This window comes from Ammospiza nelsoni, chromosome Z (genome assembly GCF_027579445.1).
Source record: "Ammospiza nelsoni isolate bAmmNel1 chromosome Z, bAmmNel1.pri, whole genome shotgun sequence".
Lineage (NCBI taxonomy): Eukaryota > Metazoa > Chordata > Aves > Passeriformes > Passerellidae > Ammospiza > Ammospiza nelsoni.
The window spans coordinates 64,067,964-64,091,324 of record NC_080669.1 but is presented as its reverse complement, the minus strand read 5'-3'; the positions used below and the strand labels follow the sequence as shown (position 1 = coordinate 64,091,324).

The 23,361-nt window shown below is 35.9% G+C and overlaps 1 protein-coding gene across 1 annotated transcript in view; it reads right to left on the bottom strand.

Annotated features, from left to right (window-relative positions):
- LOC132086836 (uncharacterized) overlaps positions 1–23,027 on the bottom strand; it is a 28,444-nt gene extending 5,417 nt beyond the window's left edge. Inside the window, exons 1-8 of the mRNA XM_059492768.1 lie at positions 22,609–23,027; positions 20,054–20,236; positions 16,666–16,833; positions 14,916–15,017; positions 12,044–12,154; positions 10,303–10,481; positions 2,074–2,231; positions 1,057–1,099 (exon numbers count right to left, since the gene is read on the bottom strand). Of these exons, the coding sequence (XP_059348751.1) occupies positions 1,057–1,099; positions 2,074–2,231; positions 10,303–10,481; positions 12,044–12,154; positions 14,916–15,017; positions 16,666–16,833; positions 20,054–20,236; positions 22,609–22,957 (1,293 nt within the window). The 5' untranslated portion in view covers positions 22,958–23,027. The remainder of the gene's footprint in view (positions 1–1,056; positions 1,100–2,073; positions 2,232–10,302; positions 10,482–12,043; positions 12,155–14,915; positions 15,018–16,665; positions 16,834–20,053; positions 20,237–22,608) is intronic.
- Between the last annotated feature and the right edge of the window lie 334 nt (positions 23,028–23,361).

Genomic DNA, 23,361 nt, shown 5'->3' with positions numbered 1-23,361 from the left:
TCTATTTTTGCTGTTTTCAAGTGTGTGGATTCCTTCATATTGAGAAGTGCTCAGGAAGAATATACTTGGAAACTAGTTTGGTTTCGCACTTATAACCTCATGTGAAAGCTAAAGCCACAAGAAATATATGTTCAATCAATTTTACATCAAAAGGTACTAAAGCATCAAGAAACACCATTCACTGTTTTTAAACCTATCATGAAATACTGCTGAAGGAATCACTCATATAATTTTTTTTCACTCATTAATGCAGCTTTTAATTTGTACCTTGCAATTTTCATATTTTTATAAAGGTGGTTTGTCTATAGCAAGAGAGTAGGACTCACAGGGCCAGGAAAGGGCAGACTAAAATGTCTTTGACCTCCATGGTTCAAAGTCTGGAAATACTAAAGTTAGCTTTTCAAGTCCCATTTCAGGGGTCAGCCAGTGACCATTGATACTGAATTATGCTGGGCTGAGTAACATCTCCAAGTAGCAGCTCAAGATCAATTATGACTGCATTTTTCCCAGCCACAGGGGCCAGCAAAGAACATAACAGTGTAAAGAGATGGTTAAGTCAATTTTTATCAACATACTTATCTTTCTTTATCTCTGAAAACACAGAAAATAAGAACTCAGCAATCATGTCTCATTGTCACCCAATATTCTGTTGGAAAAAGTGGGTTGCCTGCAATCAAGGCAGAAATGTGGGGAATACTTAGGAAGATATGGGTCTTCTCTTCTTTTACACTGAACAGTATTACCTAAGGCTTAACACAAGGCCTTGCTTTCTGCCTGCTACAATAATTTCATGTTATGATTCGAAACCAGCCTAAAGCTGCTCATATCTGGAGAGGAAGTATTTTGATTAATTCCACCATATCGCAGCAAAGCATATAAGCTGAGTCATAATTCTGTATATGGCTCTTAGACTGGGAGTAGTTTACAGCCCAACAGAACAAAAGTGTGCCGCTTCCATGTTGTCTGCATCTGACCATGTACAAAGACAGCTACTCTCTCTCTCAGTCTTCTGCATAATCTGCTGTACACACACTTCTCACCTAAATACAGCATTACCTGATGGATGGGATGCACTGCTTTATCCATAGCCTCCAGCCATCTGTAATATGACAAAAAGTGAGAATAGATTAGTCTGGTAGATCAGAACAAATGTGCTTCACTGCCTCTTCTAATTCTTGCTGACATATGCAGCATCTAAAGGGATGCACAATTTTCAGGACATATTTAAGGCTTTAATTCAGAAAACGAATGGATTAAATCTAAATAAACATTACTGGCTCTCCAAAATTTAAATCACAAAGCTTGCTGTGTAACTCATTGTAATAAATAAAGGCAATATTGCAGACAGGAGAATCTATATATCAAAATGTATAGTTCAAATATAGTTCAACTTGTCAGGATAAATGATTACTCTCCTTGTCTTTGTTATAATGTAGACAATGAATTAGTGGGAAATGTAAAAACCCTTTAAAATATTATGGGTGATTTTAATCTCTTTGTTTTGTCATCTGTTATCTTTGGGAAATGAAAAACATTATTTTTAAATTCTAACTCTGTGTCAAACCTACAGACATGGCCTCTTATCAGAACCAACATGTTTTTGTGGCACATTTGCATTTTAAAATACTAAAATGAAAATGTGACAGAAAAGGAGATGAAGATGGGATTGTATTTATTACCAGCGCTATCCTTGTTGGGCAGAAGAGAGACTGATAAGCAAGTTTACATCCACAGGAAAACTTATATTTCCATTTGATATAAAAGCGGGAGAGAAGGCATGAGAATAGGGGTGAAGTTTTTGTTCTCAGGATAAATGAAGAAATCAGGGGGGTAACACAATGTGAATGTTAAAGATTTTATTTAAAGAAAAAAAGCTATGAAACTGAAAAATAATTTTTGAAGCTTCTGCAACTGAGAAATAGAAACATTATCTTCCCTTAAATTGCTGATAGATTTTTAATTTTTTTCCCTAAGGATCAAGGTAGGTATTGTGAACATCCTCCAAAGATGCAACCTCCTTCTTCCCACACTGGAGTAACAAAACAGAAGCCATTAAAATGAAAGATTTCTTACCTCTTCATTTCTTGATTGGAAGTTGCACAGAAGTAGAAAATCCTGTTTCCAGCTTGAGGTATACACTTAAAAACAAATGGTTTACCCAGACTTGTGTCGACACCAATTTCTGCTCCTTCCAGCTTTGTTACTTCCAGGGGTCTGCACTTCCCTTCATCCTGCAATTAGAAAGAGAGAATGCTCAAAGTTCAGAGCTAATATGAAACTAATCAAACACCCTCTAAACTTATGTGTCTGTTTTTGCTCTCTTAACTGCTTTTGGTTCATCAGAAGCCATATCTGCATGCAAAAAAACTTTCTAGGTATGTGTATATATTCCAAACATTGAGGGTGCAGCTGAGTGATACCAGGATTTTCAAAGTGCACTGAAGAATTTAGGATCCTAGGTCTCTCTGATAAACAATGCAGTGGTTGCAGTTTGGTTTATGGAGAAACACTCATCTTATATTCATAGATACAGGCAAAAAATACTTATACTTGAAAATAGTAAGCATAATTTCAGTTCCTTTGCGAAGCTGCTGTAAATATCATTATGTTCATAATCCTTCCCACACAATTCAGACAACCTTCAATGCAGAGCACTTCAAAACCTTTTTGCTTGCTTCTGATTTTATCAAAGCTCTTTGAGACTGAAAGGCACTGCAAATGTCTTTCCAAGTGGTTCGCAATAAAGAGCCATTAAGCTCCTTTATGCACATGGGTAGGTGAAGCAGTTTATTTCCCACAATTTCCCAGCCCAGCTTTCCTTAAATACGTGTCGTAACTCAAAACAAAGGTGCACACATCTGGACAATGAACTCTGGCTGTGTTTTAAAAAATACTCTTAGCCCCTTTTCCTCGATGATCTGTGACCGGAGTTCTAACAATTGCATCAAATTTGGTGGGAAAAAAATTAAAGAAGAAAGTTAATACTGGGGGCTTTGAAGATCATGAGTGCAATCTGCAAAATACACAGATGGTGGAGTCTCATACAATAAAACTGGTTGATTCCTGGGAATTAATTAAATTTAGTCAGAAGGAGCTGAACTGTAACTGCCTGATGTAATTTTTTCTTAACCTAAAAATAAACATAAAGAGCTTTCCATGAAAAAAAAAATGCTCTTGTGGGAATTAAATAGTTAAATAATTGATTGCATTCTCACTGGCACATGGAAATATCACTTTGTTACACATAATTCTTCTGTAGAAACAAAATAGTCCCTAATAATGACAACAGTATAAATAAATATTCATGAATACATTTCTTCGATTTCTACACTTCCTTGTCTTCCTATTTTTTTAATGCCAAACTAATTTTTTTTAATGTAAAACTGAAGAAGATGAAGGCAATCCTGCAAATTGTCAGTGCTGTGTGACTACTTTACTTATAATGCCTTCAGACACAAAATAACATTGCAAAGACAGCATAACCAAAATGTGTATTCAGGTCCAAATCCTGTTCCTACAGTGAAGCACAGCCTGTGCTGTGCCAAGGAGGCATTCTTCAGTGGGATCCTGTCCATGGTCCTGAAGGCAATGGTCACTTTAGATACTGAAATGACTGATCACTATTACTGCATATCCCTATAAACCTATTTTGTAAACACTTTCTGTGGTGTCTAGAATGAATATAACTAGAAGTTCTGTGGCACCAAGAATTATTTCTGCCCACTGTTTTTCAAATACATTGAGGAATGGAATAAAATGGATTGGACGCATTTAAAGGGAGACAAAATGCCTTTCATTGAATGATAGAGAGCCGTGCTCCCTCTGATAATCTAAACCGGAGAATCATAGAATTGTTAAACTTGGAAAAGACATTCATAATGATCATGTCAAACCATTAGCCCAGCACCACCTTGTTCACTGCTAACACCATGGCCTATGTGTCACATCCACACATTTGTAAGGGGTGTTTTTTCACTCATGTGGCTTTCATGAATTCCTTTGGAAAATATCCCTTTGTTACAAGAATTCCACAAGTATATTGCTAAAAAAAAAAAAAAATTATAGAAGTATTTTCTTACGCCTGAGACTAAAGTTCAATCCATTGATGATACTGCCATTATGGAACCTAATATAGCTATGTGATGCTGCCTGAGATGATCATGTTTTGTACAGATTTTAACTGCACTAACTCAGATTTTAGCTACTACTGTTCCATTCTGCACTAATTTTTTTTTTCTTTCCTCAAGGTTGTGATCATCTAGTTTATGAATTCTAGGCAGTCTTCAGTATCAAACATGGATGAAGTTTTCTAGGTAGAAGGCAGGAAGCAGGTGCTTCTCTGGTACGTGCTATTCCATGAACAGGAGAAACATCTGAAGTAACCATTCCTATACTGCTGGTTTTTCTAAGATGATCAGAGATTTAGGTTAAATGTTTCTGCAAAAGAAATTTAAAGTATTAAACAATGTATAATGATGAGAAACAGAAATCAGAAAAAAATAAAAATAGAAAATTAGATGTCTCCTTTCTATATTGTATCAAATGCTCATTAAGGTAGTGCATATAGTCCTATTCAATTTGGTACAATTCCAGAATTCCAGTTAATGCCATTCATAGTATTTCCTGAGTGATTCACTGCACTCAAGTTTTGTTCAAGCACAGTTATATATGCTATACAAATTAAGCTTCTTCATGTATCATTAAGAAGCACCTGAGAAAATCTATGCACATTTCATGCTATTAGTAGCAAAAAAATACAAAAAGTAATGACACGAGTAACTATGAAATGAACTTGAAAGTAATACACAAAATAGTCTACAACTACTAATAAGAGGGAATGAAAGCAACTTTACAGAAAACAATATCAAATCCCAGAAGGAATCTAAAAGACAATGAAAACTGAGCAGGGCTAGAAAGCAGAAAAGGAAGTCTTGGCTAACTTGGGAGACTGGCAGTAGGAAGTGTGAGGCAGTTGCCCTGAAGTCACTGGTTTAGATTGGTTTCAGGTCACTAGTGGCATGACCAAATTTTGACTGTCTTTCAAAAATATCTTCCTGGATGTCCCTCAGTGTTCTTAAAATAGACATCTCTTAATTGAGACAGGAAACAGAACTTTTTTTTTCTTTTTGCTTATTTCTTATTTGCCTAGCTTTCTCCATCATAGCAGATGTGTCCACAACTATCGCTGGAATTTTCACCATCTATTATTTCTGATTTTCTCTGACCAGTTTCTCCTTGAGGTCTGCTGCTTCTTGCTTAGTATATCACTGAAAATTTCTTCTCCCTGTGCCTGTCTGTTTTTCTAATCACTGTATTTGTGGCAGGCTCATTTTTTGTTTCTTTAAGGAAATTACAGCTGAAGTCTGTTCACTTCTTCTTTGAGCTGGGCAGAGATCAATGCAGAGAAAAAATGAATGCTTTTTATGTCTTTCTTCCTTACATCTATTTCCTTTGCCCTCGAGGAAAGGCCTTGCGTATGTCAGTGAACAGGGAGCTCTAAACTCCAGAACAGTTTGTATGGCATTTTTTGCCAGTAGAGATGAATTTACTTAGTTTTTAATTTTGTTTTGCTTTAAATAATTTACATATAAACTAGAGAGAATATAAATACACTGAAGAACAAAAAAATATGGAAAAACATTTAAAAGCTTCTTTGATTTGAAGAACCTAATTATCACACACCAAATAGTACTAGCTGTCAGATGAAATACAATCAAACGGTCTCATGGAATGGTTAATCTTCACATTCCAGTTGGTCCAATTGGTTCTTTCTAATTTGTTGCAATTAATTCCACAAAAGGTAATAAAAGTTTGCAAGACCAAGTCTCACAGAAAGAAATATTCAGTTAAAATTTTGAACAACTTGAATCAGATCAAATAATGTATCTGTGTATGACTTTCTCTGGGTTAGGGTATGCAATCTTTTAAGCCCAAATTAACACATATATCATCAGCTAGCATTATTTCTCATTTCTCAACAGAAATAATGCAGAGGATGTATTGGAGAAAATGGATTCAGCAGGTTCTTAAATGTCAACTGAAAAATACATTCTAGAGCCATGGGAGTCATGGTAAACGTTAAGAAATCTGATTATACAAAGGCTCTATATATAGTGGCAGCTTCCAGACTATGGTGATACAGCTCCAAGCAAAAATGAAAAACAAGTAACAGTGATATCTCTGCAAGCAATGGCTTAGACCTAAATCTATTTCTAGCTAAGCCATTTATATAAAGTGATTAGGCTTAGCAATGAACACACAGGCTTGTTCAAGACAACAAAGGACTGCATATTTGCCATAGATTGAAATGCTCTCAAGGCTCTGCATATGGCATGCAGGGGATTTCTTTCTTGGTGTAAAAATTGGACTCCATATACCACAGAAATGAAAATAATTTAAAAGCATTTATTTCATTCTCTGTTCTATTCTAATGGAAACAGGGATATGACCTAACATCTAATGATTTAAGTGATGTAATAGCTTTTTACCAGGTTGGGGTGTAATTGTTTTGGATTATAAAAAATGCATGTCTGTTCTCACTGATCTGCCCTCAGCTTTGAGATACTTTGTCTTAATCACTCACATTATGCCTAAGGGCTTCCTAGAGGCATTAAACTTGGGAGCTTAACAAATGCAAATTATAATTCTCTTTTTAAAGCTGACATTATTATATATGATTACAAAAAAGCCCATTCCTGTCCTTCAATGCTGCCACAGGAGGAGTGCTTTTCAAGACTGTATATTGTCCTTTTCTTATAATATGTTTCAGAGCATTACCAGCATGAACTGTCATGAAGGCCATTTCTCTGAGACTTGGGACTACACAGGAAAGTCAATTTTCTCTTTATTCACAGTTCAGTCTCTCACTTCAGCTGAATCTCTAAAGCATGCTATTTTCTATTGTCCGGGCAATAGTTTCCAACTTGACTATTCCTTCCAACGTAACTGCTCCTATTTCCTTGCTATCACAGCTTCTTCTTTTGACTTTCCTACTTGGAGTCCATACAAAATGCCGGCAACAAACCCATACTCTAGATCTTTATTTCTAACTACTATAGTTCTACATCATTCTTAGCTGAGGGAATAGGACAGTGAAATGGAATAAATTACAAAAGTAATACAAGGACCTGACAGAACTGGTTTGTCTAGAATGAATCAATCTCTGACATCTGGAAAGGAAGTCAGGATCTGTAATGTATCTCTGGAAAGGAGATACATTAATAACTCTTTCCTGTTGGAGACAGGCCTCTTTAGAGTTTCTCCTAGACTATAACCACAATGATATTTATTTCTTCATTACCTTTCAGGAGCTAAATTAGTTATCTGTCTTGCTATTCTCTTTACCAGGATCTACTTATGTCCAAAGGGCTGAAAACAATTCCTAGAAACACTGCAAGATAAAAACCAGATAGGAGCTTGTTACAAATATTTTTTAGGAAATTCTGGCTTTCACTGGCACCCTCACTTAGTGGTTTTGTAAAAGCCAGTATTAAATTTGTTGAACACCTTACATGGTGGATATTTGTAATGAGGAATTTTAGGAAACTAATTTTTGACTATAATGCCTTCTGAATCCTTGTGTTTTCCTATTAAGCCTCAAACACTGTTAGCACTCTAGCAGGTATTTCCCCATGATTAATGAATGCATGCTCCACAGTCTTTAAACCCCTTAATGGCCCATTTGTTCCTGGGTCCTGGAAATTATATTCCTTTTCTTTAAAGAAGTCACAAGACCAGTATTTTTTCAATCCTGAAGACTGCAACCAATTTTAAGGTTTTCAAGTTAGCTGTCATGTTCTAAAAGTGACTTGCTGATGACAGTTTAGAGATTTAACAGGTTGAAGTGATGCTCTGCTGCTGTGAGGTAGATTGTTTTTTCTATCTTATTGGTCTCATGTAAAGCTGTTTAAGACTTATTTGTTCTATACTTCACTACAAACATTTTGTGGTTACTTTGCAGCCCCTTTACTGTGATGTGCAGCAAATGGTACTTTTAGAGTAAACATTGCTCCTTTAAAAGTACCATTTCAATTTATCTGTAAAGAAAGGATCAGTGTGTGACTATGTTGATGAGTTTTCAGCTTTCCCTGAAAAAATGTGTTAAGTTCAAGCACAAGAAACTTGTCTGCTTATACTTGCCTTAGGGAAGGATTTAAGTGTATGTTCATATCTGTCTCCTCATAATTTCCAGACATCTTTCCTTTTAGAGAAAAACTGGGCATGTTGAAAAATAAGGATTTAGCATATTTGAGAAGATCCAGTGTTCTGGACAAAAGGGGATCAGACCTGCAGAATATATAGTGGAACTCCATGGCTGCCAAGTATAGGCAAAAGTAGTATAAATAATTTATTTCTGCTGATCTCAGTAATTTACCAAAACCAAGGTTCTAACACAAAAATATCTCTGCTCTGAGGTGGCAAACACAGCTACAACCACTGAAGTGAAAAAAATGTTTTAGCTACTGATATGGATTGTAGAGTCAAGGATTTCTGTTGGCAGCATCTTTTTGAGGGAAAAGAAAGTAACTTTGCATGGGAAATAACTGAATATTTTCCAACAGCTATCACTTCACCACTGTGTGATTGGCTAGAGATGACTCAAAAAGAGCAGCAATTACATGGGAGAGTCAAATATAAAAAACTCTAGGAATCTTCTTTTTAAGGTAGGTGGGAAGAGAAAAATTCAAGATGGATAATATCTGCTTGTAAATTACAATGATGAGGAAATCTAGCTCCCCGTGTTTTTTGATATGGACTGAAGCAGAGATGAATCGCCCTCTCCTTTCTCCACTACAAAACATTATATGCTGCATTTCAGGCTTAAATAAAAGTTGTCTTCTTACACAACTGGAAACCAGGCATGGCCTTGCTGGAGTCACTGGAAATACACCAATGTAAGCTGATGTTCTTAACAACAGAATGAAGATGAGTAAATTGATCATCCTGGCCTTTTTGCTGGATAGTGACAGCTTTTCCTGAAGTTTTTTTAAAATTCCTGAATTATTCTTGCTTTTAATGAACTATTTCAAAGAACTTCCTAGATACAGTAAGTGAAAATTTTTTTCCTCCAGAATGAGGCAAGATCAGGAACATAATATTGCCAATTTAATCATGCAGCTGGCATAAAAAATAAAAAGTTGTGTTAAAAGAAAAATATTATTTGTAATTCCTGTAGAAAAAAAAGTGGGATGAGCAGTCCTCTTTTAACATCCTGAGAGAAATCATACCAAAAGAAAAAAGTGCCAATGAGTACACTTGAGATCCCTCTTTTTTATTTCATTTGAGCATTAGGTTCTCTCAGTAGTGAAGAACTGTATTTGTTTTAAGTATCTTGCTCCCTCTCTCTCTTACTAAATGATTCTTCAGAGTACTCTGTAAACACATGAGGCAGTAAAGAAAATCCTTGTGTTTTCATCTGCTAAAATAACACCTCAATATTTCAGTATTCTGAAATGTATTCTTTGGAGTCCAGGGACAGAGAGCAAAAAACCAGCATGTAATAATTTAAAAAGTAATTGAAGGGCACTAGTCTAGGATAATGCAAGAAAATAAGCAGTATTTACTTGTATTTACTCTTTTAAAGAAAAAGCAAATGCACATAGTTTGCATGATTGAAATATTTATTTTCTTAGTGCAATAAATAAGGTAGTTGAGGAACAAATTAATTAAAAGAAGCCTACTAGTAGAAAGGAAGAAGTGAAAATGTAATTAAATCTTAGAGAATGTAAGATTATGAGGCACCTTCTAATCCTCACTCCAATTTATCTAACACTCTGTGATATTTAATTGATCAAGAACTGGAAAGTGTTTAAAAGTATAACTAGATATGCAATTTTTACATTTCAAGAGTTTGATGATGGATCTGGTTATGATAAAATGAAATCTCTTCAAAAGAATGTTTCCTACATGTTTGCATCTTTTTAGTGTGAAGTTTTTTACTTGGTTTTGTTTTGACACCAGAATAGCTAGCGCTGAAATAAAGCACTTGCCAGACTGTTTTGTTGCTTACCCAGTGGTTCTGCAGCATATTCCCGATTTTATGGCTCATATGTCTACCATGACAGATGCAGAGAAACAAGACTACCAGCTATTCTGCTGGAAATGTAAGATGCATAGAGAACTATAGAAGAATATTCAACAAGCCTCTTTTACACACTTCATGCAAAACCCTGTAGCATTGATGTTATGCTGCAAATACCATAAGTCAATACAGTTATCTGCAAATTTGAGTACAGAACTGCTACACTCCATAATTCAGGACACACTCCTGAATTCTGACTTCTCACCAACCACTCTCCTTACCTTCTTGTGTTTGTAATAGTGTAGGTAACCATTATGTTTCAGCACAAACCACCTCTTTCTCCAGCCCTTCAGTATTGCTGATTGTGTTCGTTTGTGCAGATATCCTCGGCAAGTAGGTTTGGGGGTGTTGGGGTAACGGCTGATGTCTGATCCCACTATCATCGTCAGGATATCAGGACCTAAAATATTACATGTGAAAACATAAGTCAAAACTACAGATGTGTCAGTATTTCTGAATACCCATATAGGTTAGGGAGAAAGAAGGCGGTGTTCTATACCACGCCCATGTCTTCCCAGTGGAGCTTCTAGAAGTAAAAAGAAGCAGAGCAGCTGACGAAGCATATTAAATCAAGTGATATTTGGCCTTCTTTTAACACAAATTCAGCAATGGAACTAATTTTGTGTTGAGAACTGGTAATGGAGCAGCTATCTGAAGACACGTCTAAAAAAATTTTTGTGACCTATTTTTGCCAGCAGCATCTTCGGTACTTGTCTATTTCATCAGTTAGGAGAAGTAATTTGAGTAATTTCATTGCTCAAATGGGTGTACATAAATTGAGGTTTAACGAAAAATTGCTAAAAATGCTCTTGGGGCACCTTCAGTCTCTGTCATTTTACATATGCTCTTGAGAATTTTTCATTTTCCACGGCTTGGACTATGGTAACTTTTTCTGTGCCCCTCACTGAGGAAGATGGCTGCTGGAAGCAAACCTGTGCTAAAGCATCTAGTTATCATTTGCAAAATGTAAGGACTCAGAAGAGATTATGGGTTGCAAGATTAAAGAAAAAATGTTATCTTCATCATCAATTTGCTGACAGTATCAATATATCTATGATTTTGACCCTAAAGGCCAGAAATTCTGATTGTTTCAACACTAAAGAGCAAGTGGTAATGCCTGAAGGAAGATTGAAAAATGTGATTGGGACACAATTTCATCTGCAAAACATTTGCTGGGTTTCTTTATGGGGGACACTTGACTTTGGGAACGTTGTTGGTGTGCCAAGATTCAATCCAATTCCTCTGAGGACTTGAAAATACCAGTAATCACAGATTTATCTGCTAAAACACTCAACATTCTCTTAAATAGTGTGAATGGCAGTTCTGTAATTAAATTATACAGTATGTGTCAAGTCAAATTTGTCATTGCCTTGTAAAAGTATTTTAATTTATTGAATTTCCCATGATCCTTTGTCAAAAATTTATCTGGGATAAATACGGGAATAGCAGTAAACTAATTTTCCCCATGTAAACATGGCTATCTCTGGGTTTTAGTCATCAAAATTCTGGGAAGGATATACTGGACTAATATCCCCGACTGTCTCTGTGGTGGTACAAAAGAATGCTTCATGAAATGAACTCTCTTATCTCCTGACTAGACTTCAGATCTTGGCAACAGAGAAACAGAAGAAAGATGTGAAGTCTGTCCCTGAGGAAGTATAAGGCATAAATAAGGCATTTGTGTCTCTCTAGTCACTTTAAGGGCTCTCTGAGTCACTTTCTTTGTAAGAGAGCCAAAACCATTACAGTTACATGCTCTTTGGGGACTAATTTTCTAAAGTGTCTAAAAAGCAAGGTCTAGATAAAAAAGTTACCTCAGCAATACCACTGTATGAAATAGTAAGGGATTAAACTATTAATTGAGATTTCTGTTGCATACATCACCCCATTTCTCTGGATGCACTTGAAGCATTCAACAGAAAACCTGATCCATTAATTTAATTTATTGTGATTCAGAATTACCTTTCCTTGCCAGATTTGCAGCTTCTGAATGTGGCATGCTGGTGACATCAGTTCCATTTACTGCTATCAGAATATCCCCAACTTGAAGCCCTGCTTCTTCAGCTGCACTATCTGGAAGAAAAAGAAAAACAAAAGAGAAAAGAGAAAAAGAAAAAGAGAATAAGAAAAAGAGAAAAAGAGAAAAGAAAGAGAAAAATAAAAAAAAGAGAGAGAAAAAGAGAGAGGAAGAGAAAGAAACTAAACCAAAAACAAACAAAAGAAATCCACCAAAACAAAAAACCACAAAAATTTATTTAGTGCTAAGATATCAAGCGTGACTATATGATCACACTTTTTTAGCAAAACGAGTATCTGTTCAGCCAATCAAGGATTATGTTTTAGGGCCTTCATGATGTCAACTTGGAGGTGAAACAAGTTTTAATGACCAACCTGTTACTCATCTGTTAATGAAGCTCCAGGATTTGGATATGGATGCAACCCTAGATAATCACTGGCAATGGAGAAATTCCATTTAAAATGCCATTAGGATTTAAATGCTTTAGGATTCAAATAGACATTTCAGTATCTGAGAGTTTTTTGGCCTGAAGTGCAAAGAAAGATGTGATGCAAAGCTCAGTGGAGTCACTAGAAAAAAATTATCTATTATTCTGATAAACTTTGAATTTAACCCCAAAAGAGTACCTTCTGTGTTGATATTTATCTTTGCTGGTTAACAGAATTTGGATATAGCATTTTGAGAATTTTTGGCTTTAGGAACAAATTACATGGTAAGTTAAAAAGGTCCCAGTGAAGGAAGAACTGAATCAGATTTTTAATGCATCACCTTTTGTTTATTTGTTAACCATTGCAAAGCACATGCATTCCTAATAAAACGCTGCTCAGAAACATGCTAGCCAGGAATGGAAACAAACTAGGGAGGTGATAAATATACTCTATTCATGGGCACCAACACAGTTACTTAAATCCCAATTACAAATTTCTCAAATACAGTATTTATCTTCTCATTTATAAATAACTATTCTGAATGTACTGTAAAATAATAGTTTTGGAAAATATTATTTCATGTCCTTAACATTTACTGTATGCTTTTTAAGATTTTGCTCCCTATGATGCAGTAAATGTGATCCTTCAGTGTATTTCTGAGAATGTTTAGAAATTGTAGGGATAAGATTAGTAAAAGCTTAATGATAAACAGGCACAATAAAGCCCCAGTCCACCCTCATGTGTATTAAAAATAATTTGTTAATGTCAGAACATTTTGGGTTGTGCTGGCCTTGAGCATGCCATACCAGAATTTATGACCATAAGTGGGTTATAAAAATATTATTAAAATATTCATTATAGAATCATAGAATGATTTCAGCTGACAGAGGCCATCTAGTTCCAATCCCCTTCAACTAGACCAGGTTGCTCAAAGTTCCATTTAACCCTGCCTTGAACTTTTGAAGGGATGGGGCATCCACAGCCTCTCTGGACAAGATGTGCGAGTGCCTCACCACTCTCACAGGGAAGAATTTCTTCCTAATGAAAGGAGTTATATTTTGAGAAAACATAATTTTACTACAAGCTTGTCCGAAAAACCTTATTTTTTAATGTTGTCACTGTTTTAAAGCAATTGTGTTTGAAAACAACATACAAATCAAAGAGCGATATACAATGTGAGTTGCTATACTTAATTTTAACTAGTAGGGATAAATTGGTAAGTGTCAGAGCTATTGTATGCATGATGTATGATTTTATTTGTACTTAGGTAAAGAATTTATGAATTCACATGCTCCTGAATTCACAGGCTTTCTCAGTGTTGTCTGGATGATGGACAATCTAATACATAAGGCTGGTAATAGTGACAGAGCTATTCTCAGATGCCATGCCTGAAGGCATGCACAAGCTTTCTCTGTACAGGATGACATTTTGCATAGTATCTGCTATTTTTAGTAAGAATCTATCATAGTCTCCTGTACCTTCTGCTCTTTTCCTAATTCTACTGTGCCTGTCCTGAGATGCAGAGCAGTAGAGCAAGGAGTACTCTCGATTTGGATGAGCCAAGGTCTTAGGCAGCAGTAAAATGACAGACTGCCTGTGTCTCATTCTCTCTGCTGTTACTGACTGAGTCAGCTTTTAGCCAGATTTCTAAGTTGACATTATGCACAGAGCCAATGATTTCAGACACTTTTCAGTGGTGACTCCCAAGATCTCATTCCTGAGCAAAAGTGCCAACACCATTATTAAGGCATGGTACAGCTAGCTCATTCTTCTCTAGAAGCAGTATCCTTACATTTCATCTTCGCTGAAAATCATCTGCCATTCTTTGCTCACTCACTTGGGTTTTGGAGCTTCTTTTGGGGTTTCCTACAATCATCATAATTACCAGAAGAAGTTAACAGACCACCTGTCAAGACTGACAGATGGCTTGATTGATCCAAGCAGAAGTGTCCCTAGCCAATAAGATTTTTGGAAATATTAGAAGGATCACTGCATCCTCATTTTAATTTTTAATGGCCTACTCTCATTCATTAATGTCAGCCCAAAAAAGTTTTAGACTTTACATCTTGAGAGAAGCAAAATGCAGGCACTTGCACAAGGTATGAACTGACATGGAAGAAGACAGGGCAGTGGAGTCTGATTTACTGCTAGGGACAGAGGGGCTCTAAGACAGTTGCTCATGAGCAGTTCTTGCTCTCAAACACCTTGCACCCACTAATTCAGGAAATTATTGTGTATATCAATATTATAAATTAATATAACACAGATGTTCTATACTATGTAGATCATATAGATATATATAATATCATTATATCAGTGTATATAATATTATGTATTTACTTTTTATATATTTCCACAGGCGAAATTAACCTGTACAAACACAACTTACTTGTGTCAACTTCAGTCACAAGGATAGGCTTTGAGAACTGGATCCTGAAACCCCAAGGGTAATTGCCAGTTCCTTTTGCAATCTTCACTGTTCTTTCTCGAACTGGAAATAGGAAGAAAGATACCTTTTTTCTTTAAGCATTCAATTTAATAAGCAGCAGTCTGTTTTTAAAAATGCTCCGTAGGTACTGAGCATTACTGATTTTACAAATAGTTGGGGTGCTTTCACTATCACTCCTGGCTGTTTAGTGCTGGTCCTCAGGTTGGTGATACCCTCAGACTGCAACAAATCAAGTATCATTCATGTTAGGGCACAGGCAGACAGCAATTTAAATTAAATGCTTGGACTTTGTAATGTAGGCTGAAGTATTCAGGTATTCCACTCTACTGATGGTGTTTTGGGAGAGAAAAACACTCATGCCCTCTATGTCAAACTTCTATGCTGCAAACACAAAATACACTCTAATTTCTCAAATGAATTTAAATTTGAGGCTTGTAGTTTCATTCTTTTTATATTTCATAAGGCCTCTATCTTTTGGATAGTTGTTTCTTCTCCTTTTGTTTATCCATCCACTCCACACTCCCAGAATGCCTTACAGTCCTGTAGTTCAACCTCCCCAGCCACAGTGTCATCTGCTGCCAAGGGGAGCTGAAATATCTTTCAACTCATCAGAATTTAACACTTAAAGGGATCAACTTCCGTAAAAAGGAAGGTCAGGGTCTAATTGCTTACTTCCATATTTTTCTCAGGGTCTATTAGTATTATTATTCTGATTTAAATGGCCTGGTTCTTTAGCAAATATACTTAAGAATGATTTCAGTGTAAATTTGATTTCTTGGAGTGTCTGATTTTGATCATTTGACTACCTTACTATGTATTTTTTCTTAATGGAGACCAATTCAATAGTAATTTATGACAGCTGTTTTGTCTTCAAATTGTGTACTATTCAGAAGACAGAAATTGTTTTCAAGATTACTTTAATATCAGGCCAATTGATATGCATGACATCAATGTTATCTGTCCAAAATAGATACTTCAATACTGACTTTAACAATCATGCTGAAGTTCTGAGCTCTCTCCTGGGAGAAGAAGCAACCAAAATGGTTTTCCAGAATATTCTCATCTGTGTTAAGGGAAATTTTTCATATCAGAAGATTTATAGTGGACATTTGTTTTCCCTCATATTCTGAATTATTTATGAGCTCCAACAAAGGACAAATTTCTGGAAAGCTATATGAGTGTTTCAGCTTGTGATAGTTCTTTGAACTGTTGTTACTTTTGAGTAACTTAACATCTGAGAAGTGAAGGAAAACCTCCCCTCCCAAAGAAATAGTTGTTCACTCTATCTGTTTGCACAGATTTAAACTACAAATAGAAAAATCCTCCATACTCCTAGCAAATTATTATTTTCTTTCTAGATCAACTATGCCTGAAAGTTTATGACCATAATCTCTAAGATTTTGGCAAGCTTGAAGAAGTCATGGAATTACATTGCCTCTACCCTTACCTCACAAAGATTAGTTATGCACTTTAACCAGTTTATCAAGTAATAATGATATTTTGCAAGATAATAGCTAAACAAGAATTATTTCTTTTTTAAATAAGCTTTTACATTCTTGGGTTGCTCCCTTTCCTTTCTTTAGCATAAGACCAGCACCTACTCCAAAGTGTCATTCCCCTAAAATCCTCAGAGTGCCCAAAATGAATAAATTTTTATGACATTTATTACCTGTTGCTCTAGCCAACTTACTTGCCACTGGTCTAGGTCTTTTGCTGAGACATCTAGGACTGTTATCTGGAGAGACATCATCTCCTCTGAAAACCCAGGAAGCAGAATGAAAATTTTCTGTATAAAAACCTCTGTCCTCATTTTCAGAATATAGTCCCAGATCTACTGATCGAGCATCCTCTGAATTTACTGTCATGGTGATAAAAAAAGTAAAAGTTATGTCAGGAGGGAAAATGTATGAAGAATAAGAGACCTCAGCCACTCAGCACGCAAGAAGTGCCACGAACTTCTTAATTAACTGTTTGTAATGTTTGTACTGAATTCCTCAATTCTGTTGCTGTTAAAGGAGAAGTCTGCAAGGATTTCCAAATCTAAGATCACAATACTGGAGGCTAATGCAGTTGGACTTGAGTAAGAAGTGAAGTCTTAATGCAAGTGGTCAAAACAGGAGCTGCAACTCTTTAAGACAAATCTGGCTTTAGCTAGTTCTTAAGCTATCTAATGTGACCCATTTGATTCGGAAATCAAAAAAAAATCTAGAAATTTAGCATGAGTTCAATTCATATCAGAAGACAAAAGAGAAGCTGAAAAGTATCTTCCATGACAGGGGCATTGATGACCATATTTTCTGTTTTCTTAATCTTAGCTCTTCAGGCATGAAATTTTTTTAAAAAGGAGGTGAGGAAACAATAGTTTGGTGGAGTTTTTTTTTCTTTTGTCTTTTACCATAGAACTCCTGGCTAGTTCCTTCATTGGCTGTTGAATATGTGTATGATGTGTTATCCTGAGGATTTTCAGATTCCTACTTTATAATAATTTACATTCCAAATATCTTGCAATGAGTTCACATGGAAATGCAGGAGAGCTCACATGGAAATGGAGGAGAGCTCTAATTCTCTGCTAAAGCTGAGACTCTCAAGGCAACAGGATGTCAGGCAGCTGGCTGCGACAAGTTATCAACAGCAAGCTGAATGTAAATAAATAGTCCAACAACATCCCAAGCAGACCAGGAGCTGTAACTTCAAAGTTAAGACTGGATGGTGAAAGTCATATATAAGTATACATAATCAGATGCTGTGCTAACATAGATAGATAGACTGAAAATATAAATTTTCTGAGAGGAAAAAAACATCACATACATTTCAGCATGAAATGCCTGGTATAATGCAGCTAGATTTAATGCAGCTGGAGGAAGGATCTGTTTGTTTTGCTTATCCTGTGTTTGATGTAAAATGATTACCAGTATAAAAACAGAGAAAATAAAAATATACCTTTATTTAAAGTTATATTTGTTCAGGAAGTCACTCCCTGAATACATTTAAGTGGCAGTCCTTTCTTCTCTTAGAAAATGTGTTCAGTTGTGTCTATCTAGACAAATACTCCAGGTCCACTGGCTCCTCCCTTATGCAAAAAGTATGAGATTACACGCTTAACTGTTTAAGAAGCTACTAGCAAATAGACAAATAAATTAATATTACTATGCTGGTATGTTTAAAGCTCATTTTTCCTCGAATGCATAAGTTAAAACCTAGACTAGCACCAAACAACCCAGTACAGCACAGTATTTTGCCAGTTTAATGCTGAATTTTTGTAATTTGAGTAGAGTTAGAGTAGAATAAAATGTGACAAATAGGCAAAACTATATACACTGCCATGCTGACACTGCCATGGAATTATGCCAAAACATTTCCTTTCTCTTCCCCTTGAGTTTTTGGAACAGATGTCAAACTGGAGAGTCACAAACAAGCACATTTAAATTATTCCCAGATGCTGGAACTAAGAATGTAAAGAGCTGATGCTTCCATACGTCAATCAGAGATGTCTGCCAACAGAGGGTAAGTCAAGCTACCAAACCAAAAGGGACAGAAGTCTCAGGCCTGTGCATACTATCCAAAAAGATTAGATGTGAGAATCTGTGACAAAATTGTCTGCCCAGTCACCTGTTCTGGAGACCACTCTGGGTATATGCCATGTGCTACCCAAAACTTTGTCTCAAGGAAAGAAATTCTAGCTCTTTCAACTTGCTCTTTTTTGACTTGTTTGATATGTTAAAAGGATATATATATGCTTCCTCTATGAAACCAACACATGCCTAACTTAGTGAAATTTATGGTCCAACTTTATATTTAAGAGACATCACTGTTGAAATCAAGGAATAGTTTAGCCCGGTGTGTATAGCTTCTGGCAAGTTTTTTTGAGCACAGGTGGTTTGACATAGTAACTTTCTAGTCTTAATATGATGGCATAGAACCTGTTTTAGGGGCAAGCAATGAAAATTGCCACCAATAAAGAGCCTCTTTATTCCCATGTGAAATGTTAGACACACCATCTTTGTTAACAGGCATTAAAACCGTAGGGAGTGGTTCGGTTAACTGAACAGATGTGGCTGTACCATATTAGATACCTCAGGGTATCCTGCTTGCTTTTCAATTACTACTTCAAAAAGGCTTGGGTTCCTTGCTGGTTCACATATCTCAAGTCACTCTTGGCAAACCAGCTGCCAAATGAAGCCTATGTATAAGTAAGGAATTAATGTAGGATTTACCTCTTTGGTACAGGCATGGAACATATTTATACCTTAGCATCTATTGGACTTGCCCTGAGGACTCAGAGTTCAGAGTCTTCTATACGTCCATATTTTCCCTTCTTCAAAGAGGAGTCTATACACCTACAAATAAAATTTCCTGTACCAAAAGAACTCATAGCACAAAATATTTCCACAGGGAAGTGCACATTTCTTCATCCCCACAAAGTATTTTTTATATTACTAAAATAGCAAAACAGGAGGTAAGGCAGTGTTAAGTGAGAAGTACCACATATCCACATATGTTCTCCCTAGACTGTGCAATTCCTGTTTGGTGGCTGCATCTGCATGCAATTTAAATTCACTAAGCAGTTAATCTTAAAAGTTCCTTCCCATGAAGTTTAAGCTGATGAATTTGCATGTGGCAAGGTGACAGATCTCTTAAAGAGACAGTTACGAGTCACAGTGAATAACAATCCAGGCAACAAGTGTAGATTAAAGTTGGAGCAGGTGGTTACCTTTGTGAGGAGGAAAGACTCCCAGCTCAACATGCTTTGATATAAGTAGATATCACGATTATGATTTTTGTTATAACCTCAAACCTGCTGCCACATAATTACATGTTTGTGCCTAAAGTTTGTCTTAATATTATTTGAGCATATAATTTGAGCATGTCCTACCATGAACATGCATGGTAGAATCAACTTTTTTTAAGTCAGATTGTTTGCTTAACCAAGGAGAAAGGATGTTTTGTGTTACTCATGATAATGACTAACACAGACATTTGGATAGTAAACTGGAGATCAATTTCCTTAGTTGAAAAGCCTGTCATATTACCAATTACACATACAGGAAAGATACCAAGTGTAATACTAAAGTACTCACTTGATCCCTCAGTGATTGTGCTGTTTATGGAGCTTCCTCCAGTTGAACTGCACTTTTTGCTGTCTTTGAACTGTTTCCGTCTTCTGGCCCACTGATCTATTGCATCTTCCTGGGAACTGTCACTTGCTCTGGCGTCTTTCTTCAAAGGCAATTTTCTTGTTTTATTCATTTCTGATTTCAAGTCTAAGTTATAACCAGATGTTGTTCATAAGAAATATGTGACACAACTTGTATAAGTAATTTTACTGTGTAATAACTCCACATTCTAAATCCAAGAATAATCTAACCAATATATAAATGAAAATACCAAATAATACTGAAAATATTCCGAAAATATGCATTTGATACTAATTGAGTAGAAGTGTCTCTAGTTAAATTACTACACAGCATAGTACATCACTATTTTAATGCAGAAACTTGTAAATTGCTCATGGTCTTGTTTAATATCATACATTTCTGAAGCAGTCAATAGGTAGATAGATATATAAACTCCTATTTGAATACTAATAATCTTGTGAGAAATGCATGAAGATTTTTCTGGTTTAGACTTCTTTCTAGTTAAGGCAGAATAACCTTAATTGTTGCATTATTATTTCAGATAAAACAGCAATGATAAAACAAATCTTGTATTATATTCTGTATTAAAAATGTGACTGTAACCACTGGCAAGGACAGATAGAGAGAAAGTCCAACTTCCACAGGCTCCCTGGAGGACTCTGTAGATACACTCATGGCTGCACAGCCTTTTTCTGGCTTCAGCCAGATGTTCATCACACGTAACTCAGCAAGGCCATTCCAGGGCACTATTCCAGACCATTGCTGAGACTCAGGAAACCTATCTCTTTCAATGCCCTTCTAGTGCCCTTTGCAGGGGTCTTTTCCTCTTTGATACACTCATGAAGTACCCAGAACACTAGAGGCTTCTAGACTGCCTTTCCCCCATCCTGTTTACCACCGTAGCATCTGTTGTAGAAGTTCTCATTCTTTGCAGAAAAATTACACATTTGCTTTCCAGTGTCACTGGATTACTATACTCCATAAGTCCCACACTGCCCAATGTCTTGGTAAAGTAGGCTGTAAAATTTTTTCTGGATGTACACATTTATTCATTTAAAGGAGGATCTCCACAGCATTGCTGGGAATGAAGATAAATCAAAATATGACCCTGGACCAAAAGAGGGCCAAAGCAAGATGACAGGTATGAGAAAGAACACACGTAGATAATTCTTAGCAAAGGGCAAAAGCAAAGAGAGAATAAAAGAAGAGAAAAGAAAAAAAAAAGAAAAACATAGCTATATTTCACTTCTGTGCTGTGTCCTTAACCATTTAGGTCTAACATCTGGGAAGTCAAGGATTTTGGTATACTGTTTCCTTTAGTATCTTAATTCTATACCTTGTTCTATAGAGATTTCCATCTCATCAATTCTCTAGTTTACATATGGATACCAAGATATTGGTACTGAGATACTTATGTTGAGATACTGGTCTATATAGCAATATGAATCTATGTAGTATATATCTAAATAGTGTAGAAAATACTTTAGGTGTTTTTTTTAAATTTCCATTACCAATGCCAAACAAGACAGCCATGGAGGTCATGCCAGTCTTTCTGCAGGTATGGTGAACTAACAGATTTTTTAAAATTTCAGCTTCTTTGAACTAGGATTATATTAGACATTTTCCATGAGAAAATGTGTATTTTTCAATTATATAAACCTCTTAACCTCCAAATCTGCTGGAAACATTGCCTTCTGGAAAGATGAATTTGAGATGTATTTGCATATAACCTGATTAATAATAAAAAATAAAATTAAAGCGTTTGGAGTGATGTTTTAACAACACATACACACATATGTGTGTACATATTCATAATGTAAAAGGCTCACATTGTAGTGTGCAATATCCCAGGATGGCTTAAAATTTTTATACTTCAAAACACTCATTTTAAAAGACAAGTTATGGATATGGATAGATGGATAAAAAAAAGAAAGACAGGAAATTTTGTAAAATTAGCTATTAAAAATAAGCCTTTTTCATACACAGTTTCTCCAAACATGTAAAAGAGAGGAGAAAAGCAGGTTAAAGGATCCCCTATGGTCATCCAATGAAAATGTTCAGCCAGTATATATATTCAGTATTCATGTTGATCACATGGATTTGAAAGCTAGATTTATGTGGTTTTAAACACTGACTTGCGCTCTGAGTTCATATCACACAGCAAATGCTTTTACTATTACTTCCAGCAATGGTGCTTTCTTCTCTCACTAGATGTGCAGGATAGGAGGGACATTTAATGTAGGAAAACTGATTCTTGAGCAAAGCTGCATTAATTTTTTTGGTTTCTTTAAAATTTCGATTTTTCGGCTCTGCAAGATGGATCCTAGAATCCTCAGCAGAATAACTGCATATTATAACCCCATGGCTACACATATACCATAACAATATCATTGAAAACTTTTAATATATATTTATTTACCAAGTAAACAGATGTCACAAAAGCTCCTATGCAAAAGGTGTGTAAGTGATATTAACTTGAAAAGTGTTGTAACACCTACCTTTCTGACTAATATGTCTTACTGATGATGACATATCTGCAGTCTCATAATAATCTTCTTTCATTTCAAAATTTGATTCAATTTCTTCAAAGTTGGACTTGACTAACAGAGGTAGTTGATTTACTCCAGGCTCTCTCCTTAAACTATTGTCAGTTGACTGTTTACTGCAGAAGTCCCCCAATCTTTGCTTAATGTTTAAATGTTCTGTAAAATTCTCTTTATTTTCTGTGCATACTGAAGAGGTAGATAATACGAAGATCTGTGCTGAATTATTACGGCAATCAGATTCAACAAGGACATCTCCAGATACATACTGTACCTCAGAAAGGCTTTCCAATGCTTTATTCATGTCATTCTCTTTGTAATCTAACAAGGATGACAGCAAAGATTTTTCTTGTATACTGCAGGTAAGGTTAGATTCTTTCCTCACTGCAGAGCCAAAACATTCAGGTGTCAATGTAGTGTTGCCTTGGACAAGTCTTCCTTCTACTTCTCCGGTTATCACTGGAGGGTCAGTCAGTACTGAGTCTCTCCTTTTATTTGTAACCTCAGACTGTGCATAAGGTGGGTGAACATTTAACTGTAAAACTGAACATTGTATTGGGATGCTTTCTGTAGATGCATAATTAGTACTTCCTTTATCATTAATGAACTCACCCGAAGGGCTTGTAGAAAGTGTAGAGGCTTGTATCAGGTGAGCTTTGTTTTGCCATTCAACATGCTTTTCTACAGAGCTGTACTCTGATTTCTCTT